The 12,091-nt window shown below is 34.9% G+C and overlaps 1 protein-coding gene across 49 annotated transcripts in view; it reads right to left on the reverse strand.

The window, feature by feature from the left end:
* Positions 1-12,091, reverse strand: part of RIMS1 (regulating synaptic membrane exocytosis 1) — a 298,940-nt gene that overhangs the window by 127,841 nt on the left and 159,008 nt on the right. For all 49 annotated transcript variants that reach the window (XR_006939005.1, XR_005858215.2, XR_005858214.2 and 46 more), the window contains 4 exons: positions 6,980-7,047; positions 6,329-6,439; positions 4,866-4,965; positions 1,206-1,329 (listed from right to left, as the gene is read on the reverse strand). Coding sequence is in view for 45 of the 49 variants with exons in the window: in XM_040697585.2 (XP_040553519.1) it covers positions 1,206-1,329; positions 4,866-4,965; positions 6,329-6,439; positions 6,980-7,047 (403 nt within the window). In the remaining 4 variants the exon portion in view is untranslated. The remainder of the gene's footprint in view (positions 1-1,205; positions 1,330-4,865; positions 4,966-6,328; positions 6,440-6,979; positions 7,048-12,091) is intronic.

A 12,091-nucleotide genomic window follows, 5' to 3' on the forward strand; every position in this document is an offset into this window, starting at 1 on the left:
TTCAATTGAGAAATGAAGTCTACGTCCAGAGCAATATTTCTTTTCTCCCGATTAAAACATAAAAATTAAATTTTCAAAAATCCACTTATGGCATTTTATTTTAAATCATAAAGATGATGGACTGAATTTCAATTTTCAATCAGGGATGCCTCTTACTTTACCTGTGACTAAAGAATATCAAATAAGGTTTCTACTTTCATACTGTTTCACTCTGGATGTTATTCTGAGCCCTAAACAACCACTATTTTTTCATCAAGCTCTAATTTGCCACTAAGATTACCAACAAATGTTAATTTCATTTAAATACTTTCAAATACTTTTAATGGTGATTGTCATTAAAAAGGAAGAGTTCACTTGCAAGATATATCTATGTTTGCACAGTGTGGACAAAACCAAACTTCAAAAGCTGATATGAAATAAAGATAAAATAAGAATGTTTTAGTCAGAAGGAAAATGAATAGTGCTTGCTGTTTCTCAAAATAAAAACTTGCCATAACTGAGACAGACAAAACTTATAATTAGGATGAAATCCAGAACATTCAAAATGAAAGAATCATGCATTTCTCATTTATAATGAGAAAACAGCTCACCATCCACCTACAGGTTACTGGTACTTAAGTGACATACAGATCTCTGTGAAGACTAAAAACTACAGATAGATTTAAATGTTTCATATTTTTTTTGAAACTAGTCAAGAGTCACTTTTTATTGCAAACCATGTGACTCATTTCTGCAATCTAATTGCCAATTTACAATATGATTGAAATTCCATCCTATAAGATAACTCAAAACAGTCCCAATAGACTCATTTTTGGGGAAGGAGTGTAATATATCACTGTAGAACAGTTGTGACAAATGCAAGGCCAACACCACTCATTTTATCAATTCAAACAGATTTCACGATCCTTCCAAGCCTTATTTCAGAAATCAAGAATGCAAGAATTGTTACCACTAAATGCCAAACCTGGATTTATAACAAACAAAACAAACAAACATTATAAATCTAAAAAAAAAAAAAAAATCACCGTGAAGGCCCAAGATTGTAACAGGCGATGAAGAAAATGGAACGTATGGGATGTCAACAATGAAAAGTGAATCACATCCCATTATTCAAAGATAAAAATAATGAACACACAAATAACCACTTTAGAAGTCCAATTTGTAGAACTAATAATTGTACTTAAGAAGCAAGTATTTCGCCTTACCCAATGGGCCTTGAAACAATAATTTCAACTTGAGGTTCTGACTTTGATTCTAAAATAATGTTGTAAACTTCTTCATTTGTAGCTCCAGGCAAGGGTTTACCATTCCATTCTAGAACTTCATCTCCTTGAATTTAAAGAGAATTTTAATTCATTTCAATATTCTTTTGCTATGAAGCACAAAACATTTATGAAATCTACATAACTAAGTTACATTGCTGAAAATAAATTTAAAAATTATGTTGAAACCCAGAAAACAGTTTTTGAGACACTATCAAGATTCATTTCACAGAATGTAGCTACAATTTCTACACAAAAGCATCTAAGTGAAACAACTTGTGCTAATTTATTAAGTACTTCAGAGGTAATACAGCAAACATTACTGTGCTACATAATAAAAATCTCTTTAACAAGACTGTAACAGTAAAAACTTTACTAACAGTAACTTTAATTGACAGTAATAAATGTTGACAATAAATAAGAGAATTAATCTTCAAAAAATGGAAACACATATCTCATGTTTAACCTTAATCATGATTTTTCATTACATTTTTTATACCGTGCACATTGAATTCTCAAAAAACGAAAATCTTTATTGTCTGTATCAAATGAACAAAAAAGAAAAATCAGAAATAAATCACTACTTCTGAGGATGCAAGGGGAGAAGAGAAACCAAAACCCGATGTAGAAGATATTTAGATAAGTGTCTTTTTTCAGCTTGTCACTTCCAGTACATTGCATTACACTTTCATGGAAAGATAGAAGTATTTAATTATAGCTTCTTAAAAAGATCAGTATATTCAATTGAACTGCAGGAACCGTAAGGTAAATCTTATACTCTCACATCCCATCCTATGTAATAGCCAGAACTCTGCAGCCATTATCTGATACCACAAATATCCTTATTCTTTTTCTTGGCACCAATTTTGCACTTATGAGATTAAGTCAGGAACAACCATAGAGCCGCGGGCTTGCCCCTGTCTGGGGAGACCTAAGTCAAAAGGTAAAACCCAAGCTTGTTCACAAACCAAAGCAAAACTATCCAAACTAAACTTCTAACCACCAAAATACGCAGCTGCAACTTCTATTTAAGATCGATGATTGTCATTCTTGTTTCCCAAACAGCCTACATTTTGGTATTTTAAGAAAAGACTCCACAGAAGATCCCAGTAGCTTTGAAAACATTTTGGCCTTCTTTAGAACACAAGAGTTTGCTAATGAAAGAATAAATGCTGTCTGAGGTAAGTTTCATTTTCTACTATGTTATTTAGATGAAACTGATTTAAACACTTTGCATATTCATTACATAATATTGCCTTGGAATGAAAAATAAGTAAATCCAGATACTGCTTGCAAAATTAATTTAAAAATTCATAAAACTCAATTAAATCACTGTCCATTTCTTCAGAAATTCTGCTTCTATTTAAATGCTAACAATTAGTAAACTAACATGATTTTTTTCCCCCTAAAGCAAAATCTCATTTATTTGTAGATAATTTGCTTAATTTCCAAAAGCATCTCAGGCATTCAAAGGAACAAGGTCTGACCAACTTTGCAATAGTTCCAACTTCATAACAAAAACAATAGGGAAAGATCATAGATTTGCAACACTAAAAATTACATGATTGAAACCTAATTCACATAGGAATTAATTGTTCACATACTCAAAACTTGGACACACGCAATAGCTAGTTTGATACAGCCCTGGGCAAGACGCTCTAGCTGGCCCTACTTGAGCAACAGATTGAGCTGGCAATCTGAAGAGGTCCATCCTGTGATCCTGTGATCCAGCGCAACAGCTTAGGATGGTCTTAAGCTCCTTGGACTTATGTCCCACTGTAGTTGCCAAAAATTCTAAGTCACTCAGGCAAGGAACTGTTAGACACTTCACACTGTAGATACTTAGGATAAACCTGCACACAGCTGGCTAACAGAACCTACATGATCAGGAATCACTTCTGCAAGTTTACACTAGGTTACCTAAGATGCCTCCAGAAACCAATTTCAATCTGTCTTGCATTCTATCCCCACTTATTGATGCAGAGACACACGATTTTCAGACTTAGACTGCCAAGCTCTGAATTATTTCCTACTGAACTCTAAAATAGTAACTCAGATTGGAAGACACTTCTGGATGTCAACTAGTCCCAAACTCTGTTCAAAGTAGGCCCAAATTCAAAGGATAGAGCTGGCTGCTAAGGGACTTGTCCTGCTGAGATTTGAGTATCTCCAAGGAAGCATGTGCAGAAAGCTTTTCCATGCAAGCTGCTCCAGAATCTATCCCCCCAGGAGAATCAGAGTTTTCACAACTTGAACCTGCTTCACTCCAAATAGTGTTTCTTTGTATGATCACTGCTCACCCCTGAGAACACGGTGTGCTCTGGGCTCCCTATAGAATCTCTCAATAGCCAGGTAAAAACAGGAAATAGATCCCCTCATACTCTTTTCTTCTTCTCCAGATGCTTTTCTGCCTTTTTGTTGTTGTTGTTGTTTATTTGTTTGTTTTTGCTTTTCTGGCTAGTGTGCCCCTAGTGCTTATTGTCACTTCAGATTATTCTCCTACCGATGCAAGACTTTGGCAAAATTTATGAAGTTCGTACAATTACTCAGAAGTCTATGAACTAGCCAGATTTTGAAAGGGTTTTGAGAAAGTTGAAAAATTGTCCTTTCCTGACTCATTTGTATTGTTTGCTTTGTGTTCCAGTCTTAAACAATAGCACGAATAGACTTTCACTCAGAAAACGTGCAAAACTCTGCTTACCCAGTCCTCTGAAATTACTTTGCCTCTAGAATTATTTTTTAGAATTTAAAAAGAAATTTGACTGTGTAATATTTCAGCCCAGACACATCAGGATTAACGAAGTGAGATAAAGTAGTTTTCAGTAATTAGATTCTGCAGTTAAAATCTATAAGTGGTGCTAAGAACAACTTGCTTATCAAATTGGAAAAAAAAAAATAAGAGATGCCAATACAAAGTAGGATATTTTTAGAGACTCATCATGTTTCCTATTTCTTTATTACTATTTGGTTAATGTAATTATCATAAATTCATAAAAGTTCTCATCTGAGTTTCTGGATTCCAACAAAGGCATTTCTTAGACTTTTGTTTCCAAAGACACTTCCAAAATACTTGTTTAGGGCTATGATAAGAATATAAACCACCAAAAAGACGTTTAGAAAACTGATCAACATGCATTGTTCATACTTCATTTAGAAATAAAGCTTGGAGAGAGTAAACATTTCATGCTGAAAGAAGGATTAGTAATGTTCATCACATCCATCCTTCAGGTGATACTGCAGTGTTAGTAAAATTACTGTAGTGGATTTTTGACACAATGAGTAAGTTTCATAAATTTTTTATGTTGCTTCTACAGAGTGTAAAAAGCACCTCCTGAGATAAGAAAGCAAAAATATATCAGTGAAATTCAATCCTGACACTTCAACACAGACCAGAAGTGTCTCGTATTTTTTTTTACACATCCAAGTGAATGTAGTCATTAATAAATTAGAAATGTAGGAAATTGTAGCATTCCATAAGAACATTACAGTATTTTTTCTATTCACCATATATTAGCATATCAAAGAAGTGATTTTAATATAAATTAACAAATGTATTACAAAAAATCAAAAGACAATATATTTGTACGTAACTGATTGATTTACCTGCTCTGAGATGCCCCACCACATCGGCCAAGCTACCCTTCTTCACTTTGGTAATGAAGGCACCAAGTCGTCCTAATTCTGTCATTTTTCCCCCAACAACCTGTAAAATCATAAATTGATAATTTTCCAAGCCGCAAAAATACATCGTATGTATGTGAAAATTGCAAGTGAACATCAAACCAAAGGTATAAAAATCCCCAAAACACCATTGGTGGTACAACTAAAAAATCAGCTAATATATCAATAGGAAACAAGCAAATAGTTCACACAAACACTGTTATAGTTAAAAACTTGGCCTCCCATCCAAGCACATCAGAGCACAGAAGAGCAACTTCTGTCTTCTATTAAACAGAACTGAATGGTGTTTTGTTTTGAAGCAGTCTGCACATTACACAGATGGGTAAACGAAGGGGAAAAAAAATGGTGCTCTCAGGTGATACAATTTTTGATAAAATATAAAACAAAAGCAGCAGTGTTGCTGACTTGCTATCCTCTCTACCCATCTCATTCTCTGAAGTCAGTACTTTTGTCAAGAATATTCTAGGTTGATTTTTATAATGACATGAAACAGTGGAGTGGTAGTTCATTATGTATTATTACTTCATGCTGCCTACATGGTTTACTAGTCAGAGTTTTCATATAGATCCATACCCAAAAAGACCCAGAAGCTCATCTGCCAACAAGGTTACCAAAAGGGAATGTGCTAAGTTCACGAGTTAATGCATTTTCCGGGGCTTAGTTTACATCATACAAAAAAAAAAAAAAAAAAAAAAAAAAAAAAAAGGCTCAAATAAACCAGAGAAGCCCTTCAATCTATGTTTCCTACCAGGGCCTAACTTTTTTTCTCACGTACTAAGAAAAATATGCTTGCTGCCAGCAAAAACCAGCCTTGTGCTAAAGACTACAAGATGTTTAGTAAAATGAAGCTCCTCTTATCTCTCACTTTGAGATGAATAAATTGCATGCCATTACCAAGTTCACAAGGGTTTTTCCTGCTTCAGTTCCCACCACAATAAGCCAACAACGTAGATCATATGTGAGGGTTTGAACGATCAGTTAACTATATACACAAGGAGAAGTAGACTTAGTACTAAATGAATGGGAATGTTTCTTTCATTTCTTGCTTTCTGCTATTTTTGTTGTTCTCAGTGGAAAAAGGATGACAGCTAAATTAATTTTCTCAGTCATTTTTGAAGCTCCATATTAATAAAAATATGCATGAAGAGAGATATTATTGAACTAGAACACCGTATTCCCCAGCAGTCTTCAGAAGTATTCCTTTTAAGTGTTCTGGCACCTTGGGGACAAGAATCTGTTACGTCCAGTACAAAATAAGTAATTTGAGAAACTAAATGAATTAGAGAAATTGGAGAGTTAGTATGTAGACTTAGTATGTCAGGCTTCTACACAGTCAGGTCAGCAGAAATTTCATTCATTCAACATATTAAGCATGTAACACTTACTTTTAGCCCCAGTAATGCACCTGATTCTTTTGGCATGGTTGTTCTCTTGTTAAGAATAACACGCCCAATTAAGCGATCTCCCTCTTTAGAAGGCTGCCACGTTACTGGATGCTGTTGATAAAAAACAAGCAGTGAAATAATTAAAAAAAAATGCAAACACTATGTAAAAAATTTCAGCACTAAGTCTGCAGGTAGACTTATATTACAATTAAAAGTTTGATACAATTTATTATTTAATATAGAATGCTACTAATAAAATTAGACACTTGTTATTGATTTCAGGACCCTGAAAATTATGTTTATAAATTCTGTTCTGTAGTATAACATATATGTTCCATGAAGCGTACAGGTTTATTATACAATAATATCCTTTCCCATTCTAATTCAATAGAAAAAATATCATTAATTTCTCTAGGAGCAGTATCACATTCACTGCTTCTTTTGTACTGTTGTATTGTTTTCGAAATCTATAAAAAATTAGAGATTTTTATCAAAATCTCTTCTGATTTTTATTTCCATGATCCATGAAGCCAAATTTTCACACACATTGTACATAATTATTTTTAAAATATCAAATTATGTATAGCAAACTGAAATTATCAGCAATCATTTTAGTTCATACTTACAACATTCTTTTTCCCTGTTGCTTACCGAACTAATAGGAGATGTCTCCCTGCTGTGCCACGTGGCAGGATCCAGCCAGTAATAATCCAAGTCACCTGGAAGAATATGAATAGAAAGAAATGTGTAATCTCTCAAACAGAGGAAAATGTATGTGTGATCACTTCTGCATGCATGGATTTTAACAGTTTGCAATATTTTGACAAATACAAAAACTGTAATATGCTTGAATTAAATTCAACATATCAGTTTGAAAATAATATAGAATAACCATACAAAAACAAAATTGTATAATAACACAATTACTTGGACCTCTATTTTTTCATTAATTACACTTCAGGACTAGTTGTGCACCCCAAGACTTTTTGTCTAGTAGACTTCCCAGAACAGACCCCAGTGCACAGTGTTAACAGCCCTCCTCCTCCCTCATCCCACTAAAATATACACAGGACCACAAGTAATGATGATGCTAGAAAGAATACTTCACAAAACAGGCACTTAGCTACAGTTAAGGACAGAATGGTAGACCACACTCTAGAACGTGTCGAACAGTTAATCAGTACAACCAGTACAGACAGAGGGACATGGGAGCTAAAGAAGGAGAATACACAGATTACCAGGCAAAACAGCCACACAAAAAGAGCAAATAGTATCAACAGCAACTATGAGGTTGCAATCTTTCATTTTGCTTGGGACAAACTTATATACTATGTACCTCAAGAATAAAACCTGGTCTGAAAGCCATAAACCCATCAGGTCAAGAAGGGAAACCATGGGCAGGGTTTGGGAGAAAAAGCAGCAGAGTGTAAATACCATGTAGAGTATATATGAACTGTTGGAAAGCTAAAGAAACCACAGTTTGACTTAATATAGCAGTGGAAGGTTCAGTTGGTAGCAAAAATTACCAATTCTACTGGCTGCTATCTGCGGTGATGTAACTGCACTCCCAAGATGGAAAATGAAGAAGCGGGAACAATAGTAAGACCATCGGGCAGTGCAATTCAGAATTTTCTTTACAAAAAGGATGGGTGCACTGGTACTGAGAAGGACTCTGAAGAATGATACTGGCTAGAACAGAACCAACAGAACAGGACTTGGGACTTGTTCATCCAAAGCATTTCTGTCCTAGTGCTAATTTTAAATGTGAGCTCTGAACCTTGACACTATTTCATCCCTTCAGGTGTTACTGTGGTATATTAGCAAAATGCAGTAGTGTCATTAGGACTGAAAATGACAGCTCCTTTCAAATATCTTTTTCAGTAACAGTGCTATATAGAAGTTTGGTCTTAAATAATCCAAGAGCTATTTTTGAAAGTTTGAAAGGAAAGAAAAAGTAGACAATTCTGACATATAACTTACAGTGTCTTTATAAAAATAGACAAACAAAAACTCTAACAACCTAAAATTTAAACTTTCATGCTAGAGGCTAATTTCAGTGTCTGAAAGAAACAGTTATTTCTCATTGAGGTTTCTATCCATACCTGCAACTTCAGGCATTTTTCAGCTTTACTATGGGAAAGAACCTCAGTCATTTGAAAAATTACATAAAAAATTACAGAACAGCTCCTAGGATGTCCACAAGCTCTACATTGATCATTTAATAGCCACTGGGTAAAAACCCTAATTTCAATAAGGTCAGTGACTTATTTCAGATGCTCTTTGTAATTTCGTCACACTCTTCATCTTCAGAAAACAAATTTGATTTATTATGTACATTTTAGACAATATATCTCCACTATCTGATTTTAGGAAACACATCTCTGTAACATTACTATTAGACAAGTTCTTTTACTAGCACACAGGCATTCAACAAATGTCCAAAGAAAGCAGTCCTCTAGCAAGAAAAGCCTATACATTTACAGAGGGTTTATTATTTTTCTGACTCTGTTTTTATACAAATACTTAGATGCTCATTATGAAATGAAAGTTATATAACCATTTATAATGCATAAAAAATTTAATACCATATCAACTATGTGATCATATTCACAAGCTATTTTTAAAGAGCTTATTATTACCATATGCATAACCACACAAGGCATTAGCTACTGCAGTTCTGGAATTTTGAGGGCTTAACTTCACATTTGAGATCTTGCATTTCTATTTTTAGGGTTGTTTCTTGCACCTTTAAAAAGACTTCAGAACCGTAACAAGAACGACAACAAAATGATGGAGCCAGACTGCCATCCTAAACTGTCAGCAAGCTTTGACCTGTGTCACAAAGCTCTCTAATTTTCAGTAATAGACTCCAATTTTTAGTAAAAAGCAATTCCCTTCAGCATAAACTGGCCCAAACTCTTTGCCTCCAAGTTTTACAGCTATTTTCTCTGCAGTAGAGAAATGGTCAGGCAGGAATAAGCCCAACTCCAGCACGCAGAGACCAATCCCTTATAGTACTCAGAGATATTTTTGCTCCCAGCTCTCTTTTTCTTTCTTCCTTCCCACCTTGAAGTTTCCCCACTACCCCTGCTCCTGGTTCCTTCCTGTACCTAGTATCTTCCACAAAGTTTTTGCTGCAGCAAGATCCTGTTGAACTTCCCTTTTGGCTCGCACATGCTCATCTTCCCTTGTCCATCTGCTTACCCTCTTATGCTGTTCTTCCCCATCCATTTTGTTGCCATCATCCATCTTCTTTCTCCTTCTGCTACTGGCTTCAGTGTCTGCTCTTCAGTTGTGTATTTTAATCCCTGTGCCCCTCACAACACGCCCCCTCATTCTAAGCTGCATTCTCACCACCCCCACTCCCCACACACAAATCCCTGGTCTTCTATCCCTTTCATCCCTTCTATCTACTACAAACTTCCATAAATTCCAAGAAACTGATTGCTTTCACTGTGTCCAGCCATAGGTCTGCTCATTTTTCTCTCTGTTCTCAGAAAATGAAAGTAGGAATTGTCCTGCAAACTCAGCTGTGCTGCGCAGCAGTAGCGCTGGGCATGCATCAATGCAGTGAGCAAATCAAAGTTCCTGAAAGAAAGTCTACAATTTGGCCAATATTCTAAATATTCAAAAAATCATGAATTGGGGAGTAAAAAAGAGGAAAAAAGTCCAAGTTATTTAAAAAAGAAAGGCTGAAAATTAGTATTAAATAACTCATTGGCAAGCAAACTTTTGGTTGAAACTAAAACAGTAAAAAGTTTTTTTACAATGGAAAGTGTCAGTTTCTCTACACTAGATAAAATTAGAATCAAACATACAAATTAAAATGTAATGGAAAAAAAAAATCCCCAAATGCACTTTAAAAATATTTTATTCCATCAACATTAACACTAGATTTTTTATATCTGCAGCTAAATAGTATAGTTCTAAAAATTATTTCTTGTCCCAAGTTCTTATTATTTCTTTTCTTATTGCTTACTCATGCAATTCTTGCATTGCAGTTTCCCACAAGTGATATTCAGTATGCAGGAACTGCGTATTTCTTTAAATACACAAAATAACTTCACTGAGCTAGTATTGAAGAGTTCCAGGAAAACACAAAGGAAAACCTTACAACCTGAGAGCATAGTTTCATAATTTTGTAGTGAGATTTTCTCATTACAAAACAAACAAACAAACTCAAGCCCCCAAAATCTTTACACAAATTACTCTCTCCACTGGCAAAAAAAATACTAGAAGTGGTATTTTACATATTTAAGACGTTACGAAGAAAACAAAATTCTACTGGGGAAATCCTCAATTTAGCGCAGCTTCAACCACTTTCAATTGCTTGTTAAACAACGTTCTAAATTTAACAACATGAAAAATGTAAAAATAAGAAGCCTCTAAGACATGATTTGCACTGTATCATTTACTTCTGAACATTACTAATACATTCCTATAAAAAATACACAGACATATTTTAAAATCGAGCCTATGTTAAAAAATGTATTTGCAATTATAATTTAATTCAGACTAATGGAGTGAAAGAAGTATATCTTTATAAAATCCTTCTACCTGAGGGAGTAATTCAAAAAGTTGTATTCTGTCAGCAATAAAATACTTTTCCTATTAACTGCTCAATTACTATTCTGTTGGACTTTAACTTGCCACTGTCATAAGTTACTTAACATGACACAAATTGGCTTAAGTCTTTTCTTGAGAAGTCCTTTGCAGTCCTCAATCAAGTTTCAAGGTGAAGAGTAAAACTCTAATACGCCGCTTTGATTTTATGTCTGCAACATGCATGCCTTCCAAATAAAGGGAAAGCAAGCTTCAGAACACATTTTCTCTGAAATACTTCATCCTGAGCAATGCTACTCATTTGAAAAGCTGATGTTGCAATGCTGTGATTTCAAGTGAAATACTACGAAACTGGTAAGCATTAGAAATGACAGCCTTGTCTTTGCTGCTAAGCTGAAACACGGCTGTGTCGAAACAGGCACAAAATACAAGAAAGCCTGTTATCCCATATGACCAGCCATGCTGCTTCAATAAGTCCTGAACAGTGGAGATAAAACACCCCAAGATGCTTCCCCAAATCCAGACTGTGTATGGAGAATGGTGATATTCAGCAAAGAACGCACTTCTGGCGTGCCGTGGAAATCCAGATGCACCAGGTCTGCAGCTGTTACTTATGATGAGAAGCAGACAGTCTATTGATAAGATCCAGTCAGCCCACATTAAGCACTTAATTGAGCCTAACATTCAGCTGCTAATTAATAAGGCAGTTCTAAGCACATCCCTAAGAAACTCAGACAATTATTTTCAGGGGCTGCATCTATAATTAAAGCACGAACTGGCTTCCTATACAGACAGACTAGATCTATCTAATTAACAGTCACAGCAGCCATCTCTGTATTTGTCTTTGTTAACTTTTAGGCTCAGATACAATGTGCGCTAATGAGGAAAAAAAAAAAGCTCACCAAAGACCTGTTACATCTTTCACAGTTCCCATGGAGCTGGATCAATATTTCATGGAAATGATCAAATGTTTCCTGGTGTAAAATCAACAGAAGCCACATATCAACCCAAATGTAAAGAAACTCAAGATATCAACTTGATTGCTTTCCTTCTTCATGAAGGTGAGACATTCCTTCAATTTTCATGAGTTAGAAGACCACTCTACTTATTACTGGTACATGTTAGCTTTTTACATGGGTAGATGATAGTGACAGGACAAGGGGGGATGGTTTTAAACTTAAGGAGGAGAGATTTAGATTA

The sequence above is a fragment of the Gallus gallus genome, chromosome 3 (genome assembly GCF_016699485.2).
Source record: "Gallus gallus isolate bGalGal1 chromosome 3, bGalGal1.mat.broiler.GRCg7b, whole genome shotgun sequence".
In the NCBI taxonomy this organism is placed as follows: Eukaryota; Metazoa; Chordata; class Aves; order Galliformes; family Phasianidae; genus Gallus; species Gallus gallus.